The sequence below is a fragment of the Dama dama genome, chromosome 12 (genome assembly GCF_033118175.1).
Source record: "Dama dama isolate Ldn47 chromosome 12, ASM3311817v1, whole genome shotgun sequence".
Taxonomy (NCBI): Eukaryota; Metazoa; Chordata; class Mammalia; order Artiodactyla; family Cervidae; genus Dama; species Dama dama.
This window is the reverse complement of record NC_083692.1, coordinates 42,659,107-42,686,427: the sequence shown is the minus strand read 5'-3', so window position 1 is coordinate 42,686,427 and position 27,321 is coordinate 42,659,107. Positions and strand designations below refer to the sequence as shown.

General features: G+C 41.2%; 1 protein-coding gene across 1 annotated transcript in view; it reads right to left on the bottom strand.

Annotated features, from left to right (window-relative positions):
- Positions 1 to 313: 313 nt before the first annotated feature.
- The window catches only part of SLC27A2 (solute carrier family 27 member 2), a 48,389-nt gene continuing 21,381 nt past the window's right edge, over positions 314 to 27,321 (bottom strand). The window contains exons 4-10 of the mRNA XM_061157130.1: positions 24,269 to 24,393; positions 14,387 to 14,581; positions 10,598 to 10,688; positions 9,668 to 9,866; positions 7,884 to 7,981; positions 1,741 to 1,871; positions 314 to 787 (exon numbers count right to left, since the gene is read on the bottom strand). Of these exons, the coding sequence (XP_061013113.1) occupies positions 611 to 787; positions 1,741 to 1,871; positions 7,884 to 7,981; positions 9,668 to 9,866; positions 10,598 to 10,688; positions 14,387 to 14,581; positions 24,269 to 24,393 (1,016 nt within the window). The 3' untranslated portion in view covers positions 314 to 610. The remainder of the gene's footprint in view (positions 788 to 1,740; positions 1,872 to 7,883; positions 7,982 to 9,667; positions 9,867 to 10,597; positions 10,689 to 14,386; positions 14,582 to 24,268; positions 24,394 to 27,321) is intronic.

Below are 27,321 nucleotides of genomic sequence, written 5' to 3'. Positions count from 1 at the left end.
GCAAAAGCTTTTAAGGTTAATTAGATCCCATTTGTTTAATTTTTGTTTTTATTTCCATTACTCTATGAGGTGGGTCATAGAGGATCTTGCTGTGATTTATGTCAGAGAGTGTTCTGCCTGTGTTTTTCCTCTAAGAGTTTTATAGTTTCTGATCTTACAATTAGGTTTTTAATCCATTTTGAGTTTACTTTTGTGTATGGTGTTAGAAGGTGTTCTAATTTCATTCTTTCACATGCAGTTGACCAGTCTTCCCAGCATCACTTGTTGAAGGGTCTGCATTTAGAATCAAGTCAGGAAAAAGTGCCATTTCATATCTTGGTGTTCATCTATTTTATTGTATATTAAAAAAAATAACATCCTCCCTCTAACAAGCTTAGTTTGTAATACAAACAGTAGGTGCAAATTGAAAAATAATTATATCTAAAACATTTCACTTACAAAGGTTCAGGTGTAATTTTAAAAAGTCTTCCCTTACTGCTATACATAAAAAAAAAAAAAATGCACCGTACAATCTTCAGTCAAATTAAAGTTGGATTATATCAACAGTTGGCTGTACTAGATCCATTCAGTTTCTTTTTGGAAATACATTGAGTTATCCTGCTGGTAATATTCAGAGTTTCAGAATTTTATCACTAATTGCATTATAAATGTCCTCAGTCATAGGCACATACATTTCTGCTTTGTCGTCTAAGAAATACAAGGCATCTTTGATAACTGCAGGGTTAAAGCCCTCTTCCACGAGGGTCACTTTTCGGTGTTTAAAAGTTCCAGTGATCTCAATGGTGTCCTGAAAAACATCAATCATTTGAGAGCTGTGAGGCAGGTTCTGTGTGATACCAGTGTAGCCTGTCTTCAGAACCTCCACTAGGGGGCCCTCTGTGGACGTATTTTTCCTTCCCTTAAAGCTTAAAGATCATTTGTGGGGAGGAAGGGGCTGTGACAGTGGAATATGAAGCAGAAGCATCTCTTGCTTGGCAAGCTTCAGGTATTGCTGGAAAATTCTGATTAATGGTGAAGTGGGGAAAGCAATCATCTACACACAGACAAATCTGCTTTTTCACACTGTTTCTTGTTTCTGCTTCAATAAATAGGTGTTGATTTGAGGATATTTCAACTCTGATGTCTCTCAACGTCTCATTGTAAAGCAAATGTCAGGGCTTCATGAATATCAACAGAGATAATTGTATAACCTTAGCAATATCTGGTAATCTAACACTGCTTGTCTTAAATCCTCAGCTGCAGAATCACAGCGCTCAAGGTCCAAAAGTGAGTTAAACTAAGGGGTTAATGTTTGAGAAAGAAAACAGCCCCTCTATCAGTGATAGCTTAGCTTTGGAGTTCCGACTGGCTAATGATGCCCAATTAAATTTCAGGCTGTAGACAGGTGCAGGACTTCAGTGTGTTTTTTTTTTTTTTTTTAACCATTCTTTAAAACTGGAAACAATAAGAAGGTCAGAGCATTTCTATTTTATGTGTCTGTTATACTGCATCAAACAGACATTGTGAGTTATTTGCTAACGTTCTTGCTGAATAAACTGTCTGTTGTTTTAAGGAGAAAGGGATTAGGATTTGGTTTCAGCTAGTTTTATCTTCTGGTATTTCTGCTTCCTCACTGAGCTTCCTGAAAAGGGTAGTGAAAATTTGGCTGGCAAGGTTGCCATGGTAAAGAAGAGTTGTTTGCTAAGAGGCAGGGGTCTCTAAGAGAAAGGATAACTAAACTTGATAACAACGGGGTCTCACCTGTATTCTTAGAAACCGCGGCCTTGCATAACTAGGCAGGTAATCGACCACGTGCTTAAATAGTTTCCGTCCATCAAATTCATGGTCTGCCTTTATCTTGATCGAGGCCATGCCAATTCGACCCTCATGACCTAGAGTTAAAGTGAATAAAAATTAGGTGTGTTGTAGCTAGTTTATTTTATGATGCTTTGCTAGGTCAGAAGATAGTGAACTGAGACAACATTATGGCATGGGTTTCTTTTGGATAGCTGGAATTTGTACTTCAAAATATATTTTGAAGTTAAATTCTGAAGTAAATTAATGATAACAAAACAAGCTATACATGGATTGAATCTTTAGTATATGCCAGGCCCTTTACAAAGTGTGTTTTCGTATCTATTTATTTTTTGACATGTACACACTGCTACACTTATTATTTTTGGCTGTGTTGGGTTTTCCTTGCTGCACGTGGGCTTTCTCTAGTTGCGGTGCACGGGCTTCTCATTGCAATGCCTTCTCTTGCTGTGGAGCGCAGGCTTTAGGCATGCGGGCTTCAGCAGTTATGGTGCGAGGGCTCAGTTGTTGTAGCCCATGGGCTCAGCTACTCCACAGCCTGTGGAATCTTCCCGGACCAGGGGTTGAATCCATGTCCCCTGCTTTGGCAGGCAGATTCTTACCCACTGCACCACCAGGGAAGTCCACGAAATGTGTTTTATGTACTATCTCATTTAACCTCATGACAACCTTATGAAGGGGTACAAATGTTATCTCCATTTTACAGGTGAAGAAACTGAGGCTTAGTGACATTAAAAGACTTGTTCAGTGGATGAACCTAGAGCCTGTTATACAGAGTGACGTAAGACAGAAAGAGAAAGATAAATATCATATCCTAACACATAAATATGGAATCTAGAAAAAAAATACTGAAGAATTTATTTACAGGGCAGAAGTGGAGAACCAGACGTACAGAATAGACTTATGGACATGGGGAGAGGGGACGAAAGGGTGAGATGTACGGAGAGAGTACCATGGAAACTTACATTACCATATGTAAAATAGACAGCCAACGGGAATTTGCTGTGTAGCTCAGGAAACTCAACCAGGGGCTCTGTATCAACCTAGAGGGGTGGGATGGGGAGGGAGGTGGGAGGGAGGTTCAAAAGGGAGGGATGTATGTATATACCTATGATTGATTCATGTTGAGGTTTGACAGAAAACAGCAAAATTCTGTAAAGCAGTTATCCTTCAAGTAAAAAAAATAAATAAATTGAAAACAAAAAAGACTTGTTCAAGTTTCTGCAGCAAATACTAGACAGGGCCAGAAATGGAACTGGGTTAGACTGCCTCCAGATCCTATGTTTATTGCTATCATCCTTCTTGGCAGCCTAGATGTAAACTACCGTGTGGACAACAGGTTGAACTAGTGGCTAAAGGAGATTTTTTGAACTCTGATGAAAAACTCTTGTTCCCCTGTCAGGGATAACTGGGCTCAGGTTGTTCTTAATTAGCAGGTCAGATCTATTGTGCTTCCAGGTACAAATGTCACCTCTGAGACTTGGTTATTTAATTGTGGTTCCTAACAGCTTTGCCTCTGCATTTCAGAGAGGCTGACGGATGGGAAGGTGAAGGCAGATCGAGGGTGAGCAGTGTCACCGCTACCCTACCTTGCTGCCATCTAGTCCTGAGAGGTTGAACACTCCGCAGAGAAAACAGATCCTGTAAGGTTGGGCCGTTAAGTGGAGAGGCATTCAGAACAATTACCATTGTTTTCTTGTGAGGACAGTGGTAATTACTTATAAATACATCTTCTACCTGATCCAGGAGACCCAGAGGGAGTCTGGGTCCACTTTTCTGAACTACTTAACTGTAACCAGAGAAGAGATTAAGACACCCTTCGTCACTTGGGCCCCAGCTTTCGAAATCTCTCCCATGGTGATTGCATGTTTACCTACGACTCTAAAGAAAACAAGAGGAAAGATTACAAGAAAGGAAATGCATCCGCATTTGCTTTGCCCCTTATCTGAAGGAGGAAGGCAGGCCAACGGACCCTCTTTCTTTAGGGGCCCCTGGTAGCTGTGTCAAAGGCACTAGTCTCAGGAATCTTGAATGTCTCCAGTGAGCTCGAAGGCAGAGGCTGATGGAACAGAAATCTTCAGTGTCAGCTGGCACTTTGCTTCTGAGAGGCAAATGGGGCTGATGGATCTCAGGTCTCTGTCCTGATTCCCAGAGGTTGGTTGGGGCTAGTTCAACGCCAGGGGGAAGGCTCCTGTCTGCAGCAATTCTAGCCAGGGGTTCTCTAGAGCTGTACTATCCAACATGGTAGCCACTGGTCACATGTAGCTATTAAAATTAATTAAATAAAATGAAAAAATTCAGTTCCTCAGTTTCACCAGCCACATTTCAAGTGCTCAACAGCCATATGGTAGCGATTGGCTGCCATACTGAGAGTGCAGATATAGAACATTTTCAGAACATTGCAGAAAGTTCTGTTGATAATATAAAGTTCTAGAGAGGAGTTTGGCAGTTCTGGTGTCATCTCTATTTTAGACCCAAACTTGGAAGTTCTCTCCTGGTTCAAAGCTGAGATCTGTGAAAGCCTTGTTCAGTCCTTTGGAACTGAGAATCACCCCAGTGGTGATTCTTATGTCTTTCTCTAGATGGACCTGCCACATTTCAAGGCTGCTGGGATGAAGCACAAGCTGGAATCAAGATTGCCGGGAGAAATATCAATAACCTCAGATACGCAGATGACACCACCCTTATGGCAGAAAGTGAAGAAGAACTAAAGAGCCTCTTGATGAAAGTGAAAGAGGGGAGTGAAAAAGTTGGCTTAAAACTCAACATTCAGAAAACTAAGATCATGTCATCTGGTCCCATCACTTCATGGGAAATAGATGGGGAGACAGTGGAAACAGTGGCTGATTTTATTTTTCTGGGCTCCAAAATCACTGCAGATGGTGATTGCAGCCATGAAATTAAAAGACACTTACTCCTTGGAAGGAAAGTTATGACCAACCTAGACAGCATGTTAAAAAGCAGAGACATTACTTTGTCAACAAAGGTCTGTCTAGTCAAGGCTATAGTTTTTCCAGAGGTCATGTATGGATGTGAGAGTTGGACTATAAAGTGGGCTGAGCACCGAAGAACTGATGCTTTTGAACTGTGGTGTTGGAGAAGACTCCTGAGAGTCCCTTGGACTGCAAGGAGATCCAACCAGTCCATCCTAACGGAGATCAGTCCTGGGTGTTCATTGGAAGGAGTGATGTTAAAGCTGAAACTCCAATACTTTGGCCACTTGATGCACAGAGCTGACTCATTTAAAAAGACCCTGATGCTGGGAAAGATTTAGGGCAGGAGGAGAAGGGGATGACAGAGGATGAGATGGTTGGATGGCATCGCCGACTCGATGGACATGAGTTTGAGTAAACTGCGGGAGTTGGTGATGGACAGGGAGGCCTGGCGTGCTGCGGTTCATCGGGTCGCAAAGAGTTGGACACGACTGAGCGACTGAACTGAACTGAGACTCACAGAATCTGAAAACAGGAGAGATGTTAGGATTTGTACCTGATCTTTCACTGCTGTGAGAATTCTCAGAGGATTCCTGGACAACCAGCCTCTTTACACGTTGGTGGGACATTGTCTGTCTCAGGAATCAGTGCATTTTGTTGCTGGTCCCTCAGGTTACAGGAGAGTTCTCAGGCTAAAATTTGCTCCCTGGTCATTTCAGTCCATCCATTTTCACTCTGTTCTCCAGAGCAATATGAGCACACCTGCTCCTTGTTCTATCTGATGTCTCCCAGTCATTTCAAACCCTATTAGTCTCCCCTTCTTTGTTCTATATCAGTGGCTCTGAAACATTACTGGTTGTTAGACCCACTTGGGAATAAAATTTTTAAAAAGACACAAAAGATTGAGTCCCAAATCCCAGAGGTTCTGATTCGTTAGATCCTGGCTTAAAAAGTTTCCCAGATGATTCTGAAGACTGGCTAGATTTTCAGAACCACTAGGCCTCCATGCTTCTCAGACTTTAGTGTTTTTTAAAAATTGTGGTAAAAAAAATGAATAATTATTTTAACCATTTTAAAGTATACAGTTCAGTGGCATTTACGATGTCATGCAATTCTTACCAGTATCTACTTCTAGAAAATATTCATCACCTCAAACCAGACTTGATTGTTTTTAAGAATCACTGGAGGGCTTGTTAAAACACAGCTTCCTGGGGCCTAGCCCAGAGATTCTGATTCAGTAGGTCTGGGGTGGGCATTTTTAATGAGAAATAGCACATTTTTAACAAGCTTCTAGGCGATGATGCTGTTGATGGTCCAGGGACCCCACTGTCAGCCAAAAAAAAAATATGCACAATGTAAGTGGTGGTTTAGTTGCTCAGTCATGTCTGACTCTTGAAACCCCATGGACTGTAGCCTTCCAGGCTCCTCTGTCCATGGAATTCTTCAAGCAAGAATACTGGAGTGGGTTGCCATTTCCTTCTCCAAGAATTGAACCCGGGGATTGAACCCAGATCTCCTTCATTGCAGGTGGACTGGTTGTGAGTTAAGTTTTATTGGAGGGCAAAATGAGGACTATAGCCTGGAAGATAGCATTTCAAATGGCTCTGAGAAACTGCTCCAAAGAGGTAGCAGGGAAGATCAGTATATACGAGATTTTAGTGAATGGGGAGTACATGCAATCAAGCACATATTTTTTTTTGACAGGTTACTGCTAGTCCTGAGGAGCAGATGTCACCATGAAGAGTTTTAGTGCTTTTCTATGATAAAGGAGATGCATGAATTGGGTTCATAAAATCATCTGAAAATATCTATCTGAAGACTGGCTCCACCAGCTTTTCCCAAAGCACAGATTGCCTAATTCCTGATCTCTATCCTGAACTCCAGCTATAGAAGCTCATAATGTGATCCTTGTAGAGGCAGATGGCAAGTGCCAATTTATAGGTGACACCACTTTGAAGAACAGGGATTAGGCCTTTCATTCTATTTCCCATATTCTCTTACCTTGTCATACTCATTCTTTTATATTGTTACTTAAAAAAAATCCAGCATTTAGAAGTGCATGCAACATTTTGGGTGGGGTCTGTGAGAACATGGTGCGATAGCTGACAACCAGGATATGGGCCCAGCCTGAAGTTCAACATGAGAAGTTGGACTTGAGTCAGACTCTAACCCAAGATGTGGCTACAGTTCCTATGATATCACTGTCACAGAGTTGGAGAGGAACAGGCAAGAGAAAGCCTCAAATAGTCTTTAATAGACAAAAGGACAGCACGATGTCATGTGAAACCATCATAATTCAAGAAAAAGGGACTTTGGGATTTCCATTCTGAATATAGATGAGAATCCCAAGTACTAAATTCTAGGAAACACCATTACCCCTAGTACCTTATATTTGGATAGTGATTTGGAGGGTTTAATCCTCTTGACATCTATAATTATAATGATTTCATGACAACCCTCATGTACATATCTGATAAACATATATTTAGTATTTATGTAATTAAAATGAATTCATTCTCTTGGCAATCTTAACTGCAGGGTTGGTATTATCCCTAATTTAGTGGCTTGCCTGAAGTCAAACAGCCAGCAGGTGTCGGAGTCAGGACCCAAATCAGACCTCACACTCCCCTCTCTCTCAGCAGAGGGTGATCAGCAGACAGAAGCTTGGTGACAGCACTTTGTGTTGCGCTTCTCAAACTCAGTGGGGCAAGCAGGGATCAGGAACTTGCTCTAAGAGTCTGGAAAAACTTAGCCCCTTCTTGGCTCTTTTCCTGTAGCAACTGCACTTGCCTGTTATTTGTGCCTTCCAGTTCAGAGGCCAAGACACCATTTCTAAACTCTCAAGTGTGACACATCTTTTCTCAAGGCATGCCAAATGCTGCATGGACCCTTCATCTCTGGGAGATCTGTCTTGCTGGAGAGCCTCAGAACAGCTTGGGGGCTGAACCACAGAGGAAGGCCAGGTTCAGAGGGACTCACGTGGCTGGTTTAGAATGCACACAAACCAGGCATGAGCCCCTTACTCCCAGGAGCTGGCAAAGAGTTGCTTGCTTTTCCAGCTGGCAGGAAAAAGTGATGACAAACTTTCCCTGGGGTTAAAATTATGTTCAGTTAGTGCAGGAGTTTTGGCTTTGATTTATAATGTATTGTGCATACCTGGCACAGACACACCATAAACATTCACTTCTTCGACAAAATCAACCAGTCCTACTGTGTCAGCGACTTCAGTGGTGGCCACATTTTCCCCTTTCCACCTGGAAGAAAAGGCAAGGTTAGCAGAGGTCACTGGTGGTCTGTGGTCCAGGTGGTCTGTGACAGGTGTTTTCTCCAGGTCTCTGTGGGGTGGCTGCATTTGTCTTCCTCACCTTGGTCCTCAAACTCTCCAACTTAACTCATGGGAGAGGCATCCTGCTTGAGGCATGAAAGACAAAGGCCTAGACCTAAATAACAAAATGTGGAATTTTAACCTCCCAATGTGAAATGTGGTTCACTGAATGATGTTCTAATGTTAAAATACAGGTTTGGCCTAAGAAAGGCACTAGGAATAAAAAAACAAATCTCAGTGACTTTTTGCTGTGCTTAGGTCTCTCCCTCTCCTCATTCACTAACTTTGTTATTTAATTCAGTTAGCAAATTTCTATTAAATAGAATTTCATACTTGTATTTCAGGGTCTTATGTCTATGAAAATGCTTTTAGTAAGAAAGAAAATATCATACTTTATTTGTAGGGAGAATAAAATGTTGAATTTTAGTTAAATTTTGACTTACATTTAAAATTCTTTAGATCTCCCAAAAGTATCTTTTTAGTAACATGAAGGCAGCATAAACTAATGATTTAGATCCAGAGTCAAGGGATGTTAGAGATAGAAGGAACCCTAAGGATCATTGGGACCTTCATTTCATGGGTGAAGGGACTGAGGTGGAGAAAGGTTATCTGCCTTGATAATACATCTGCTCACAGGCAAAGGAAGCCTTGGGGGCTGAGTTCTCATTCATATCCATGCTCTTTCTACTAGACAACTCCCATCTCTTCCTTATTCATTCATGCAAAAAGTAATCACTGTGTTAGGTGCTGGGGTGGGGGGTGAACAAGCAGACACAGAGTCTGGCCTCAGGGAGCTTATACAATAAGGAAGCTGGGTTAAACAAAGTGTCCTGAGGCTGGAGGACAGTGCTGTTGCTGAGAATTAATTTCATGGTCTATTACAATGATTTTCAATGTCCATTGTGCTGACTTGGGGGTTCTGTGGGAAACCATTTGGTTGGGGATGGAAAGTGAGAGGGAGAGGCCCAGGTGGGGCTCAGAACCCTCGCCTCCTCTTCAACTAGATCATCTTCACATTAATTTGCATTTGATTTTATCTGAAGAAAAGCCTTATGATAGAAAACAGGGTGAACATCCCTGGCTGACCCGAGTGACTGGTAATAACTGACGATAAATGAGAGGAATTGAAGAGACTGTTATTGAGGTGCCCCAAATCAAGCACTAGCTATTTTCTCATCTGGTTGCTCAACCAGGTTCACTGCGCATTGCAGAGTGACACCCAGTGTATTTTGTTCCATATTTTCTGGGAATGTGTGTGTGTGCTAAGTTGCTTCAGTTGCGTCTGACTGTTGGGAGGCCCTGTGGACTGTAGCCCGCCAGGCTCCTCTGTCCATGGGATTCTCCAGCCAAGAATACTGGAGTGGGTTGCCATGCTTTCCTCCAGGGGATCTTCCCCACCCCAGTGATTGAACCTGTGTCTCCTGCATTGCAGGCAGATTCTTTACTGCTGAGCCACCAGGGAAGACCCTTCTGGGAATACAGGAGGTTGAACTGACGTGACAAAGAGATAGAAGGAAATGGAACACCACAACCAAAATGGAACATGACTCTAATTTAGGAGTAAGCCAAATTGTACATGTGTTTGTTTTGGGTTCAATAATTCAGAGAAACCAACCGGAATGTGTCTCCAACTCTGTCGTGGAAGTAGATAAAATTTTCGTGGTCGATCATTAAGAGATCTCCACTGTTGAAATACAGGTCTCCTTTCTTAAAGACATCTCTCAGTTTTTTCTTCTCTGTCTGACTCTTTCCTCCGGCATAGCCATTAAATGGTGTGAACTGTGTGATTTTGCAAACCAGGAGTCCAGGTTCACCTAAGACAGAAGGAAGTATATAGCTATTTTATGTGCTGCTGCTGCTGCTAAGTCACTTCAGTCATGTCCGACTCTTAGCGACCCCATGGACTGCAGCCTACCAGGCTCCTCTGTCCATGGGATTCTCCAGGCAAGAATACTGGAGTGCGGTGCCATTGCCTCTCCGATTTTATGTGCTAGCAGTAGGCAAATTTTATTATTAACCTGCCTTTCAAACAGATGGCATACAACCCACTGGTAACAAGTTGACTGCAGAAAGTATCATTTTACATGCACATGTATGTGTATTTCCATGTACATCATACACAGACATATATACACCATGTACACACACACAGAGTACATATTCTCTATGGTCACACATTTATAATTCTTTTAATACTAATATTTTACTGAATAATGATTTACATGCATAATTTGACAAATGTTTGGTAGTTTAAGCGTAAAAGTAAAAGCCCCCTAAAACTAGCTATAGTTTTGCAACCATAATTACATATCCCCTTAATAATTGATAAGTTATTAAGCAAGGTTTCAAATTATAGTTATATTACATGTAGTAGTATATTATTACCTTTTGGAATTTCTCTATTTCCAGGGGTACAAAGTAAACCTCTTCCCCCACCCACTCTGAAAATTTTTACATGTTCATTTTAGCAGTGATATGTTAGTTCTTAAGGTTCACTCGGTTAAGATAAGACATGACAGGTTAATATAACAAAATTTTACTGTACCTTTGGGAACCTTGATGCAGTATCCATTTCCATCTCGAACAGGTTCGTCTTTCTCTACGTCATATTTAATCAGCTCATAATTTATGACTTTCTAGTAAAATTAAAATGGATCATTTTGAGTACATATTCTTTCACAAATTTTTTGTTGTTTATTGTGTTATAGCATACAGAAAGTATATAAAGTACAGATACCTTAAGTGTACAGCTTGATGAATTTTTACATATGCATACACTTATTTAACTACTGCCCAGATCAAGATACTAAACATTTTCATTACCTTAAGAAGTTTCCTCCTGCCCCTCTCTCTCAAGTCACTATTCTGATTTTTATTACCATAAAGTAGTCTTAAGCATCAAATACATGAAATAAATATATGCCTTCATATCTGCTGCTTTCACTCAACACGTCTGTGAGATTCCTCCCTCCCTGCTGGTGTTTGTGTCCGTGGTGTAGTTTTTATTGCCATGCAACTTTCCTACTTTCCTTGTATGAATATACCATACTTTATTTATCTCTTTTCCTGTTAATGGACATTTGGATTATTTCTAGTTTTAGACTATTAAATATAAAGCTGTTATGAACATTCTCATACATGTTCTTTGATGGATATATCACTAATGGGCTTTTAAAGTCTTATTTAATACCCACCCCCTGCAAAAAAAAAAATCTTGTTTAACCTTAATACACCACTGTTAAATGTTTTGTGTTCCAGGGTGTCCTCAAATACATTTAAGATTCAGTGGTACAATGGTATAATTTGTTTCATGCCATGGCTATAAAATTATTTAAATTCTACTGTATTTCTTGTTACTATAATCCAAGGGCATAAGAATTTAAATTTATGTAACTCAGTAACAGCAATAAGTATATCATTTTCTATACTTGCAGCAAAACACAAACATCATAGTATTTAGACTTAATTATTAACTATGATTACTACATCCATTTCAAATTTATATTCAAATCTATACATAAATTAACCAATCATATGCTTTTGTAGTAGCAGAAAACCATTAAAAACCAAAAAGCATACATAGTCAACAAATGTATATCTTGTTTATTTGCAAGAATGTAAAAAAAATTAGGAGTGGTAACCATTGCTTCTTTCCCTATCAGACGTATGGTAATCTTTATTTTTTACTTAAAAAATATGGTTTTGTTTAAAGTAGAAAATGACAAACATGGCAATCAGTGGATGAGGAGGAAAGAACTAGTAATACCCAACACCAACTTCTCAAGTGCTCAGGTTTGGTTTGAATGTTTCCCTGCAACTCACTTTTTTAAAAGATATCTTTTTGGATGTGGACTATTTTAAAAGTCTTTATTGAATTTGTTATAATATTATTTGTTATAATAATTGTTATAATAATATTTTATATTGTTTCTATTGTTAGAATAATATTTGTTTTATGTTTTGGTTTTTCAGCTGCGAGGCATGTGGGATCTTAGCTCCTCAACCAGGAGCTGAGCCTGCACCCCTTGCCTTGGAAGGTGAAATCTTAACCTCTAGACCAGTAGAGAAGTCCTTGCAACTCATGTTTTTGAGTCAGTAGTGCCCTGGTGGCTCAGACGGTAAAGAATCTGCCTGCAACACAGGAGAATCAGGTTCAACTCCTGGGTTGTGAAGCTCCCCTGGAGAAGGGAATGGCAACCCTCTCCAGTGTTCTTGCCTGGAGAATCTCATGGACAGAGGAGCCTGGTGGGCTATGGTCCATGGGGTTGCAAAGAGTCAGACACATCTGAGTGACTAACACTTAAGTGACAACATAGATATCTTGCACCAGGCCTCAGCTCAGCTTTCTGCCCTCTCTTGTTTTTGAACCGCATTTATCCTGGGTCTCCAAGGTTTGGACTCATCCAGGTTGGCCTGACCCTAACTAGAGAAGATTGACCCTCTCAACAGTTGATTCTCAAGTCTGTAATAGAGCTGCCCAGTAGAATCTTCTATGGTGATGGAAATGTTCTATAACTGTACTACTCAACGTGGTAGTCACTAAACACATGTGGCTACTAAGCATTTGAAGTGTGGCTAGGTCAAATGAAGAATTGATTAAAAATTGACATAATTTAAATAGCCACGTGTAGTTAGTGACTACTATACTGGGTGGCACAGATGTAGAGGACAGTGGAGGGACATGTGTAATGTAGGCTTGGCTGTTATTGTTAGAGAGGCGCCTTGGACTTGGAAATCCCAGGAGATCAGGCCAGGATACAAAGAATGGAATGACAATAATCTTTACAGCTATTCAAGGCTATTATATGGCAGGCACTGGGCTATATTCTATCTAATGTAATTCTTTCAACAACTCTTTCCCCTTATTAAATAAGTTTGGGCCAGGCACTAGGCTCTATTATTTTCCCTTTTTGTTTTATTTCTGAAGTTGAGGCATGACCATGGGAAAAGGCATGACCTTGGGCTAGTCTGGGATGGTAGTGGAATTTGGTCTCTTGGGCCAGCTCTCTTATGCACAAGGACTATTGTCCTGTGTACTTGGCCGGTCAGTCCCTGGGGGCATCAGTTGCCTGGGAGCCCTGGTGTGGCCGTTTCATGCCCAGTCAGGATGAGGCACTTGAGGCATAACAACAGTAATGACTGCTGAAGCCAGTGAAGATTCAGTATTTGCTGAATGTTTCTGGAATTTTGCAGAATAGGTAGTCATCTGGAAGACTGTTCAGACACAATAAAAGGCAAAGAGATTGTCTGGAGATGAGGCAATAAAATGACTGAGAGGGAAGAGAAAATGCTGCATGAGCTGGCTTACACATAAGAAATATCCTTCTGGTATGGTTACTGTGGCGTGGTGCTAAGTCACTTCAGTCCTGTCCAACTCTGTGTGACACTATGGACTGTAGCCCGCCAGGCTCCTCTGTCCATGGGATTCTCCAGGCAAGAACACTGGAGTGGGCTGCCATGCCCTCCTCTAGGGGATCTTCCCAACCCAGGGATGGAACCTGCATCTCTGAGTCTCCTGCATTGGCAGCCGGGTTCTTTACCACTAGCACCACCTGGGAAGCCCAGTGTGGTTATCAGGTGAACACAATTGTTTATAAGATCCTAGAACGTGGATGCATCCTGGTTCTCTCAAAGGAGCAGTTCTTAATCTTCGTTAAATAGCTTTAAAAAAATACTACCTAGAGGGGTGGGATGAGGTGGGTGGGAGGGAGGTTCAAGACAGAAGATTGATCTATCTATCTATATACACACACACTCATAGCTGATCCATGTTGTTGTATGGCAGAAACCAGCACAACATAATAAAGCCATTATCCTCCAATTAAAAGCTTTATTTATAAAAATGCTAAAAAAAATACTGATGCCTGGGCCCACCCTCCTTGTGAACACAAAGGTGAACACAAGTTGTCCCTCCTTCCAAAGCTCTGGGGACAGGGCCCTGCACCTAAATGTATAAAAAGACCCCCCGACCAGCCTCTTGATGGTAACACACATCACAATGAAAGAGAAATACCACATTTCACAGTGTGTAGTTAACATACAGAACTGGTAACCTTCAAGTGTTTTAACATATACAAGTATAAATGGCATTAGAAGACTTCACACAAGTTACAGATGGAAAATCATAGTGGGTTGTCATTAATAGAAATTAATATGTTAAAATTAAAGGACCCTGTCATTTTTAGGTCATTGTCATAGAGAATGAGCAAAACCTCCTCTGGTGATATGGATGGGTCATGGAATTCTAATAAGAGCATCATCATGATACAGTTTTCAAGAAATCCCCATGTACTGAAAGCTGGCTACAGATGCCCTCATTCTCCAATATACTTACTCTCTGTAGGTAGTTTACTCTTCCAACAGCACCAATTTTTCTCGTGTAATTCATAAATCCAATATTGCCTTCAGTGGAAGCATAGAACTCATTAATGTTAATATCCCCAAATCTCCTGATGAATTCTTTCCACACATCTGCTCGTAAGCCGTTTCCTAGCGCCAGTCTGACTTTGTGGTCACGATCGTTTGGTTTCTGTAGCAGGAGGAAGAGACCAAACTGAAACATCTTGGGAGGCTGTACTTGCATATTAACAATGGCCTTTGTGTTTCTTCATATTTATGTTGGTTATGAATTGACTTTAGTGCACGCCTTCATTATCCCCCACACATATTATATCCACCCCTCTCCCCGACTCCCAAACACAGTATGGGCCGACACTGGGAACTTTCCCATTTTGATTTTTAAGAGGTGATATGAGACAAGTGGACAGAAAACTAAGTGATGCCAGTATTTAATCCCCATCCAATCTGAAGCTTGAGTCATATGTTGTTTTCCTTTTAAGTTTTATATTGGAATATAATTATTTTACAATGTTATGCTAGTTTCTGCTGTACAATGATGTGAATCAGCTATATGTATACATATATCGCCTCCCTCTTGGACTGCCATCCCACCCCTCTAGGTCATCGCAGAGCACCAAGCTGAGCTCGCTGTGCATGTTGATTGTTCTCTTGATGAGGCTGGAGAATCTCAGTGAATTGTAGAGGTCTGTCAGAGAGTGACACAATCTGAAGCTATAGTCTTCACTTGACATTGAAGAAGAAAATGGGAACACAGTCCAGGGAGAGAGAGAGAATCATTTTCTATAGAGTCATCCAAGAGCACGCCTGTGAGGGGCTGGTGGGATTGGAGAGGACTCTTGTTCACACATTCATTGTCTAGAGAGACCAGGTGATCACAAGAGCAGGTGGAGCTGAACCAACGGGGAAGGGGAAAGGGGGGAGGGAACTGGCTTCCAGCTGCCTCAGGTGGCCTGGAGGAACACGCTTTGCTATAAATAGAAATCACAATGGAAAAGCTGTTTTGAGTATAAGAACTGAAAGCTGAGCTTGTATCAATCAGCAAAAGAGGTGGATAAGAACTGGGCTGTTTTCCATTCAACCACATTTATGAGGCCCGACAAATATGTCTGAACCTTAGGTAATTTTAATGATATATTAATGAGGCATTTGATTGAGGTCAGGAGATCACAGCTTGGAGAGAGGGGCAGGTAAATAAGTATAATTTTAACTTGCAAAATGTGTAGCTTGATGACCTTTACTCTAAGAGAAAACAGGATGGACAGGGGTGAAAGTGCTAGGTGACTATGGTTCTCCTCTCCTGTCAAACAACAATCTCTTTAACTGAACAGCGATCTGCTTAAAAGAGCAAACATTCTGAAGAGCATTTCTACATTATTTCTTACTCTGTGAAATCACTGTGAAATGATTTTGGAATAAGAGACCCTTTTTTGGAAAAAAACTGTTTGCAGTGAGAGGCTGGCAGTTCTCTGACAAGGGGAGGACCTTTGATCCGGTGGTTAAAAACCAAACCAAACCAACCTTGAATGGTTTCCACGTGAGACGTGTCAAGGAGCCAGCGGAGCAGTGTGTGAGCGTTTAATTTTTAAGTAGCTCCTTGGTCAAAATTCAAGTGATAAAGTTCTTTCAGGAGACCTAATCAGAGAGGTGAACAATACCTGTCCCTAGTTAAAACCGGGCCCCATGTGCAGTCTCATAAGGAGGAAATGTGTAGGCAGAGAGACAGACTAGGGGCTTCATGCCAGTGGCTCTTTTTTTTGGCCCCATCACATGGCTTGCAGGATATTAGTTCCCCAATTAGGGATCAAACCTGCACCCTCTGCAGTGGAAGTGCAGATTCTTAACCACTGGACCACCAGGGAAATCTGAGCCAGTGGTTCTTAACCAGTGTATTGAGGAGTCTTACCTGAGAAGCCTTCTGAACTTGCACGAATCTACTTGTTCTGAGTGGGAACCTATTTTCTTCATCAGCTCTCTTGGTCCCTAGGTTACTTGGATCCCTTTTATAATTATCAAGTACTGATAAGTCAGGATGGGCTTTGCAGGTGGCTCAGTGGTAAAGAATCCTTCTGCCAATGCAGGAAGACACAAGTTTCATCCCTGAGTGGGGAAGATTTCCTGGAGAAGGAAATGGCAACCCACTCCAGTATTCTTGCCTGGGAAATCCCATGGACAGAGGAGCCTGGTGGACTATAGTCTACAGGGTTGCAAAAGAGTTGGACACAACGTGGTGATTAAAACAACAGCAGCAGTCAGGACACCATCCATCTGGCTTGCCAGGGCTGGTCCTGGTTTACACCTGTTGTTCGGATGTGCTTCTTAGCGACACGCCTTCTGCTCTCAAATGGCCCTGTTTGCATAGTGATTTATAGATAGGGTCACCTTGTCTTTAAAGCACTATTGCTCAGCAAGGGCTGTCAGTTTTCCAGAGACTATCCTTGCCCCCACACTGGTGTGCCACACTGCCACTCTGAGAATAAAACATCAAAAATGTTTGCTTAAAAATAACCACCTGACTTGGGGCTGACTTGGTCTCCAGGCTTGCGTGGAATGTTCAAGAGTAGCAATGCAGTGTGTAAAGCCGAGTCCTTACTTCTTCTACATGCAGCCCACCATTGCCCTCTTAGTTCATTTCTTTGTCTAATTAGACTGTAAGCTCCTTTGAGGCCAAATCTCTCTATATATCATCCATAGTGCCTGGCCCTGTGCTTTGCATAGAGTGTAATTCCTGTAGTAAAAGAAGACATAACCTCCGCCATGAAAACACCAGCCCACCCTGTTCAACAGCTCACAGTGGGGACATCCACACCAGGGAGGGCTCAGGATGCAGGAGGCTGCAGTGCTCTGAAATGTGGGAAGTGGGCTGGCCTCACAGGTGCACCTGTCACCTGCAGGTGCCAGGTAGCTGGGCTCATAGTCACAATACCACCAGCTTAGTGTTCATCATAAAGCGAGAGATCCAATTACACCAGCAAAAGGGTTTAAGGCTGTAGGCCTGGAAATATTTGAGAGTTCCTGGAGCCTTCGGAGATGTCTGGTTCTCACCTAAGCTTTTGATCACCAAGGCCTGAGAGTAGCAGTATTTCTCTTTTTGGAATTTCCTCATCACCAGAGCCACTCCCCAAAGGAACTGTATTTTAGGTCAAGGGTCACCTGCTCATTTTTTTTTTTAAACAAAGATCACTCTATTCCACGTTACAGGTGAGGTGCAACATGCAAACACACCCGGGGCATTTTAATCCACCGTGGATTGAATGACTGATGAAGGGTCAGAGGTCAGGGTGTTCAGAGAGGGTGCAGGGTGCCAGGTAATCAGAGGAAGCAGAAGACTTTTATTGAGGGTTTTGCTTTGTATCAGGCAATTGCCCTGTATTATCTTAAGGTCCGAAGGAACCCTACTGAAATGTGAGAGATAATCAAGTATTTGCCTCAGATTACAGTTGAGGAAACAGAACTTTGAAAAGTTTAAAGTAATTTGCCCAAGATCACACAGGTAGAAACACAGTTGCCCCAAAAATTCAAATCCAAATCTATATGACTACGGAGAGCATGCTTTTCCTTAGTTAAAAAAAAGCAACACACACACACACACACACACACACACACACACACACACACAGAGTTTAAGAAACCAAAAGTACTGAAAGGCTTTTACATGAAGAAATGTCATTCCATTTATCTGTCTTCATCCTTTGCCTCCAGCCTACTACCCAGAGGCAGATGCTTTTAACGCTTGTTGCTGCTGCTTCTCACCTCCATGTTTCTAAATTAAAAGATCTGCTATCTTTCGAGTAAACACGTTAGACATTATTCACTGATTTCCCATTGTGCTGGATGGGGATTAAACTCTCTCTCACTTTTCCAAAATCACAATTTTTGGTTAAATCAATATTTAATGTTCACATTATTCTGCCCCTAACTCACCACTGATGAACTCAGTAACATACTATGAACAAATTCTTGAACAAATGTTTGTTTTTCCTAGAAATAATTTCCTCCCTGCCCATTTGCTTGATTTTCTTAGTTTTTATTTGTAGTTCTTTCCTTATCCCCCCAAAGCATCTAAATACAATGATCCTCCTTCTATCAGATGATAGAATTTCCTTTTTTCCATTTTTCTTCCTTTCATCCTTTTGTTCCAACCTGGACTAGCTGTTCTCCAGGCCTGGGAATATCCTTTGCCTCTTTTCCCTGGATCCTGGGTCTTCTTTTTTTACTCTCCTGTTTGGATGGAATACTTTCTCTAGGAACTTCCTAAAGGAGGGTATACAGGAGGTAAGGTTTTTTTTTTTAGACTTTGAATGTCTGAAAATCTTATTTTACACTTGATTAATAATTTGGTTGTATATAAAATTCTAGATAGTTAATAATGTTTACTTAGAATTTTGAAGGCACAACTTCCTGTGTCTTCCAGCTTGAGTGTTGCTGTTGGCAAGTCAAATGTTATTCGTATAGAATATTCTCTCTCTCTCGAAAGTCTTAAATAACATCATAGTGTAGTTTAAGCATTAAAAAAAATTCCACTCATTTTCTTAGGTATTCAATTAGCCTTTTCAATGCATCCTTCAGTTTTGGGAAGTTTTCTTGTGTTATGTCTTAATAATTTCCTCCTCTCCATTTTCGCTATCCATTCCCTAATGTCCTATTAATCAGATACTGAATCTTTTGGATCCTCTAATTTTCTTATTTTGTCTCCACTCATGTCCATCACTTTATCTTTCCTCCAATTTTCTGTAAGATTACTCAACTTTATCTGCCAACTTTTCTATGGATTAAGTAATTTTTAAATCATATTTTTATTTTTCAGGAGGCATTATTCTGGCTTTTTTAGTAGCATACTATTTTTGGTTTATGGATATAATATCTTCTCTAACATTTCTGAGAATATTAATTATTGATTTCTAGAAGTCTTCTCCTACTGTCTGCTCTTTCTTCTTCTTTTTTTAAAATGATCTTTCCTGTTAGAGATTTTCCTTTGGAATCTGTTCCTATTTAGGAGTAAGACAACCCAGGTGGCACTAAGTGGTAAAGAGGCAGGAAGATGCAGGTTCGATCCCTGGGTTGGGAAGATCCCCTGGAGGAGGGCATGGCAACCCACTCCAGTATTCTTGCCTGGAGAATCCCATGGACAGAGGAGCCTGGTGGGTTACAGCCCATGGGGTCACAAAGAGTCAGACACCAACGAAGCAACCGAGCATGCACAAGGCAACAAAAAGATGCTTGAGCTGCTCTGTCTAGGGAAGTGGTAGTGAGCCAATGTCCAGGTTCTTTTCTGGGAACGTTTAGTTCTCTCTAAGAATAACTCCCTAAGATGGCTGGATGGCATCACCAATGCAATGGACATGAACTTGGGCTAACTCTAGGAGATGGTGAGGGTCAGGGAAGCCTGGCATGCTGCAGTCCATGGGGTGGCGAAGAGTCAGACACAACTAGGGGCCTGAACAACAACAACAAAGAGTAACTCTCCTCCAACATCTTGCCTGCAAGCATCACTGACTGCTAGAGCTCTGAAAGCTGTGCAGGGGAAGGGGGCTGGTCAGGAAGCAGGCACCTACTCAACTGCTCTTAGCGCCTCAGCCCCTGCCCTCCTCTGCTCCTAGGGTCCTGGAGAAGTTCAGAGCTTCTCTAGGGCTTTCCCAGACAATAAGTCTCCTGTCTCAATAAAAGATTGAGAGGGGTCGACCATGCTGCTCAATGGTCAGAGTTCAGACCTGCTGCCTCCAGAGTCCTTGCTCTTATGCACTACATTAAGTCTGTTGAGCCGGAACTGAACTCCCGCCCTGAGGTGGCTGGTGCATTTCTCCCCAGTCCTCTGCTTTACCAAGGGAGCTACTGAATGTGACTCAGGAAAGGGAGGAGAAGCATAGTAGCTTCCATCTTCTCAACATTGCCCCAGATTCTCCTGATGAACCAGGTCCTTCTGGGGATGGGTGTCATTAGGTTCATATGCTTAGCTAGGGTAGGAGTTGCCTCCTTGATATCCAGTGCCTGGAGGCTGATGGCAGAGCTAGCTGCTCTAGGAGCAGCTTATTCCAGAAGCTCGAAGGCCGAGGGCATTTCTGATGACACTGATGCAGAGTCTTCCACCATCAGTTCTAGTTTATACCCACTTTTGTTGTTATTGCTGAAAATGGCAATATTTCATTCTTTTTTTATAGCTGAGTAGTATATTATTGTACATATATATCATCTCTTCATTTTTAATTGTTTATTTTTTAGTGGAGTATAGTTGATTAACAATGCTGTGAAAGTTTCAGATGTACAGCAAAATGATTCAGTTATACATATACATGTTTCTAATCTTTTAAAAATTCTTTTCCCATTTAGGTTGTTACATAATCTTGAGCAGAGTTCCCTGTGCTATCGAGTGGGTCCTTGTTGGTTATCCATTTTAAATATAGCAGTGTGTACATGTCGATGCCAAACTCCCTAGTTATCCCTTCCCCTGCTGGCAACCATAAATTTGTTCTTTAAGTCTGTGACTCTATTTCTGTGTTGTAAATGAGTTCATTTATATATTTCTTTTAAGATTCCATATTTAAGTGATACCATAGGATATTTCTCTTTCACTGTCTGACCTACTTCACTCAGTATGACACTCTCCAGGTCCATCCATATTGCTGCAAATGGCGTTATATCATTCTTTTTAATGGCTGAGTAATATTCTATTCTATACATGTACCACATCTTGATCCATTCCTCTGTCGATGGACATTTAGGTTGCTTTCATGCCTTGGCTATTGTAAACTGCTAAAGTGAACACTGGGGTGCATGTATCCTTTTGGACCATGTTTTTCTCTCTGGATATAAGCCCAGGAGTGGGATTGCTAGATCAAATGGTAGCTCTATTTTTAGTTTTTTAAGGAATCTCCATACTGTTCCCCATAGTGGCTGTACCAATTTACATTCCCACCAACACTGTAGGAGGGTTCCCTTTTCTTCACACCCTCTCCAGCATTTACTGTTTGTAGATTTTTTGATGATGGCCATTCTGACCACTATGCTACCTCATTGTATTTTTGATTTGCATTGTCTATACAAAAGATCATAACATTTAAAAAATCTTTAACTGAAGGTTTTTTGAGATGACTTTGAGCATTTCTTACAATACTAATAAGTATTTTCCAGACAAACCAGACCAGAACTCAGGGGTGGGATATATCAAGGGCAAGCAGAAACTCCAAATCTATTTCTAGATTAGAAGTTGTCCATGTACTACTACTATATACCAAATCATAATATATTTTGATGATGTAAAACCCCAATCAAACAATGTTTTCCAGCATCTGAGACAATATTAATAAAAAGGAAATGTGGAAGTGTGTGTATGAACCTGAAAAAATGACACAGGAACATGTTTATTTTCCTGAACGCCAAAGGTGGTCTCCCTTAGAACTAACAGAAAAAAACCTAAATTCCCCCTCCCCCAGGAGACTTCTAACAGACAAGGAGGTGTTTTTAAGGCAGAGAAGAAAAGCCAAACAACAGGGCCTTATATGGGTTTCTGGGGTTTGATAGAGAGGCATGCAATCTTCCAGACCAGGTAGAATATTAATGTGAAAAGCACTCAATAATGACATCAACAGAAATTGCTATGGGAAAGGTCCTCACCCAACTCATAGCTAATTATGACCCTCAGGAATCTGTTGAATCTGCCTCATGAATTAGAATAATGTGTGCTAAGCCCAAATATTTTGGGGGAACACATTACTTTCATCAAATCAATTATACATCTTTCAGGAGCAAGAATTTAGAGGTTCATTCAGCAAAATTTGTTGATGCCTAGAATGTGCCAGATACAGATCTCAGTGCCAGATAACTGGCAATCAACAAAGCCCCTGGTGCATGGAGCTTTCATTTAACTGGAGGAGAAAGACAACAGTCATACACAAACCTGCCCTGTGTCAGGAGTGACAGTGCCACAGAAAGCAGTAACCCATGAGATGCCCGGTAAGGGGCAGGATGGTACGTTTGAGAATTAGTAGGAAGGATCTCTCTAATAAAGTGATATGTGGGCAGAGACCACATGAAGTAAGAGGAGAAAGAACTAAGGCAAGAGCATCTTATACTTCTTTATGTCACACTGTTTCTATTACAGGCATACCCTGCTTCATTGCGCTTTGCAGATACTTCCTTTTTTTTCCCACAAATTGAAGGTTGGTGGCAAGCCAGCATTGTCAGATGATGGTTAACATTTTTAGCAATTAAGTATTTTCAAAATAAGGTATATACACTGCTTATTAAAGATATAATGCTATTGCACACTTAATAGACTACAGCATGGTATAAACAATTTTTATGTACACTAGGAAACCAAAACATTCATGTGACTTGCTTTATTGTGGAATTCATTTTGTTGTGATAGTCTGGAACTGAATCTGCAACATTTCTAAGGTAGCCTATATATAAACTGAATATAACTGGTGCTTATAAATAGCAGTTGATCAACTTAGTGATCCTTTAAGTTTGTTTTCTTTTGATGAGTAAAAGGATTAAAGAAAGTAGAATCTGGTGAGTTTACTGCGTTGTCTAGTTTAGTGGTCCTAAGGAAGGGTTGATTTTGCCTGCCAGGGGATATCTGGCCATGTCTGAAGATATTTTGATTATGATGACCTGGGAGGATGGGGAGGGTATCACTGGCATGTCCTGCGTAAAAGCCAAGAATGCTACTAAACATCCTATGGTGCACGGGATAAATTCATACAGTAAAGAATGAATGGGTGCAAAATAATGGGTGTAAAAAATTGGGACCTTGATGTGGTCCCAGGCACGCTGCCCTCTCTGATGAGAGCTGAGAACCTGGGCAGAATGAGCTCTTTCAAACAACCTCATCAAGGTATGTGGGTATCTACAGGCAGGGCAGATCCACAGTACTTGGAATTATTACCTTGGGACATCTATTCTAAGCTTGGTAACAGATTTGGTCAGATGGTTCCTAGGTTTATTCACTAAGTAACATTAAGTAAAAGTTTTCTGCATGAATGTGGTATAAGAGAGGGCAAGGCGACGAGATGTGGTCCCATTGGAAGCATGAAGACCAACACCTGCAGAGTGACAAGGGCCACAAAGGAGGAGAAAACAAATGAGGCCCAGGAAGGAAGCAATGACTTCTGTTCGGGTGACTCACATAAGTTAAACATGTGAGGTATCACTGAAGCTGGGCTTTGACAGTGAGTAGGGTTTAAACAAGTAGAGAAGGAAGCAGAGGATATGCTGGGTAGAGGGTAAGATATGAAAACAGGTACAAAGGTAGGGAATAATGTTATCACAGCAACTTTGCTTTGTGTGCATGCTCAGTCATATCTGACTTTTGTGACCTCAGGGACTGTAGACTGTCAGGCTCCTCTGTCCATGGAATTCTCCAGGCAAGAATACTGGAATGGGTTGCCATTCCCTTCTCCAGGGGTCTTCCCGACCCAGGGATTGAACCTGTGCCTCCTGCTTGGCAGGCAAATTCTTTACCACTGAGCTGCCTGGGAAGCCCTATTACAATGACTGCCATCAAGTAATGGCTTTCCTGGTGGCTCAGACAGTAAAGATTCTGCCTGCAATGCAGGAGACCCGGGTTTGATATCTGGATCTGGAAGATCCACTGAATAAGGGAATGGCTACCTACTCCATTATTCTTGCCTGGAGAATTCCATGGCCAGAGGTGCCTGACAGGCTAGAGTTGGGCCACTAACACATTAACCAACAAATTGCCTATTGTAGGTGTGGTGCCAAGAACTTTATAATGAAAAACTATAGTATAAACTGAAAACTGATATATAAGAAGCAGTTGAAACCTAGCATGATCCAAAGTGACTTGAATTCCCATCTTAAGCATTTCAAAAAGATAATGAAACATAGGAATTGTTACCTGAGGACAGTTGCATAAATATCGAAGCAGTTCACCAATATACTGAATGACAGTGATGTTATATTTTCTGCAGTCATCCCAAAACTGGCTGGCTGAAAATTTGGTCCGCAGAACAAGAGTAGCACCTAGCGAGAAGGAATAGAAGGTACCAATAAAGAAATGCTACCAAAAAAGTCCCAAGTTATATTTTTCAGTTTTGAAATTTGTATGTGAATTACATTCATAAACAAGTGTTAGGGACCAACTATATTCAATGCAAAAAAAAAAAAAAGAATAAGACATGGTTTTATTCAAAAGGAGATTACAGTATAGTGGGGGAGAAGACATAAGGTTTTCTAGTAAAAGTCAGCTTGCAATAAATAAACACAGTTCAGTGAAGCCCTAAGGGTGTGTGTGTGTGTGTTGCAGGAAGGTAGATTAATTTTTCCTGGGCAAGGGCTGAGAAAGACATATTTTTTAAAAGGTAGGACTTGAACTAGGTCTTGAGAAATGAATATGGAGAAAAATGAGAGAATTCCTGGCAGAGGAAAAAACATGAACATAAAGACAGGACGGTCCAGAAGGTTGGGGGATGGCCAAGATTCAGTTGGTCTGTAACCAGAGTGGTGAAAGGTGGGTGGGTCAAAGGCAATGAACCTGGAGAAGCAGCTAGGGTTGCAATCTTGGAGAGTTTGTAAGTGTCAGGTGGAAGAACCAGACTTAATTTATTAGTTGATGGAGAGCCAAAGTCTTGAGCAAGCAGGAGATATTCTTCTATGGTGGGTGATATAGACAGGATAATGGTTCCCGAAGATATCCACTTCCTAATCTTTAGAACCTGTGAATATGCTACCTTACGTGACAAAAGGGACTATGTAGATGTGATTAAACTAAGGATCTTGAAAAGGGGAGATGATCCTTCTCCATGGAAGGGCAGACAGATTGAATACCACAATCACAGAAAACTAACCAATCTGATCACATGGACTACAGCGTTGTCTGACTCAACGAAACTAGGAGCCATGCCAGGTAGGGCCAACCCAAGATGGATGGGTCATGGTGGAGACTTCTGACAAAACATGGTCCACTGGAGAAGGGAATGGCAAACAACTTCAGTATTCTTGCCTTGAGAACCCCATGAACAGTAAGAAAAGGCAAAAAGATAGGACACTGAAAGATGAACTCCCCTGGTCAGAAGGTGCCCAATATGCTACTGGAGATCAGTGAAGTAATTCCAGAAAGAATGAAGAGGTGGAGCCAAAGCAACAGCAACACCCAATTGTGGATGTAACTGGGGATAGAAGTAAAGTCTGATGCTGTAAGGGCAATATTGCATAGGAATCTGGAATGTTAGGTCGATGAATCAAGGCAAATTGGAAGTGGTCAAACAGGAGGTGGCAAGAGTGAACATCAACATTTTAGGAATCAGTGAACTAAAAGGGACTAGAATGGGTGAATTTAACTCAGATGACCATTATATCTACTACTGTGGGCAAGAATCCTGTAGAAAAAATGGAGTAGCCATCACAGTCAACAAAAGAGTCTGAAGTGCAGTACTTGGATGCAATCTCAAAAACGACAGAGTGATCTCTGTTCATTTCCAAGGCAAACCATTCAATATCACGGTAATCCAAGTCTATGCCCCGACCAGTAATGCTGAAGAAGCTAAAGTTGAACAGTTCTAGGAAGACCTACAAGAACTTCTATAACTAACACCCAAAAAAGATGTCCTCTTCATTATAGGGGACTGAAATGCAAAAGTAGGAAGTCAAGAAATACCTGGAGTAACAGGCAAATTTGGCCTTGAAGTACAGAATGAAGCAGGGTAAAGGCTAGAAGAGTTTTGCCAAGAGAACACACTGGTCATAGCAAACACCCTCTTCCAACAACACAAGAGAAGACTCTACACATGGACATCACCAGATGGTCAACACCAAAATCAGATTGATTATATTCTTTGCAGCCAAAGAAGGAGAAGCTCTATACAGTCAGCAAAAACAAGATGGTGAGCTGACTATAATCAGATCATGAACTCCTTATTGCCAAATTCAGACTTAAATTGAAGAAAAGTAGGGAAAGCCACTAGACCATTCAGGTATGACCTAAATCAAATCCCTTACGATTATACAGTGGAAGTGAGAAACAGATTCAAGGCATTAGATCTGATAGACAGAGTGTATGAAGAACTATGAATGGAGGTTTGTGACATTGTATAGGAGGCAAGGATTAAGAGCATCCCCAAGAAAAAGAAATGCAAAAAGGCAAAATGGTTGTCTGAGGAGGCCTTACAAATAGCTGAGAAAAGAAGAGAAATGAAAGGCAAAGGAGAAAAGGAAAGATATACCCATTTGAATGCAGAGTTCCAAAGAACAGCAAGGAGAGACAAGAAAGCCTTCCTCAATGATCAATGCAAAGAAATAGAGGAAAGCAATAGAATGGGAAAGACTAGAGATCGCTTCAAGAAAATTAGAGATAACAAGGGAACATTTCATGCAAAGATGGGCACAATCAAGGACAGAAATGGTATGGACCTAACAGAAGCAGAAGATATTAAGAAGAGGTGGCAAGAATACACAGAAACTATATAAAAAAGATCTTCACAACTCAGATAATCATGATGGTGTGATCACTCACCTAGAGCCAGACATCCTGGAATGTGAAGTCAAGTGGGTCTTAGGAAGCATCACTACGCACAAAGCTAGTGGAGGTGATGGAATTCCAGTTGAGCTATTTCAAATCCTAAAAGATAATGCTGTGAAAGTGCTGCATTCAATACACCAGCAAATTTGGAAAACTCAGCAGTGGCCACAGAACTGGAAAAGGTCAGTTTTCATTCCAATCCCAAAGAAAGGCAATGCCAAAGAATGCTCAAACTACCGTACAATTGCACTCATCTCACACGCTAGCAAAGTAATAATGTTCAAAATTCTCCAAGCCAGGCTTCAACAGTACTTGAACCATGAATTTTCAGATGTTCAAGCTGGATTTAGAAAAGGCAGAGGAACCAGTGTTCAAATTGCCAACATCCGCTGGATATTCGAAAAAGCAAGAGAGTTCCAGAAAAACATCTACTT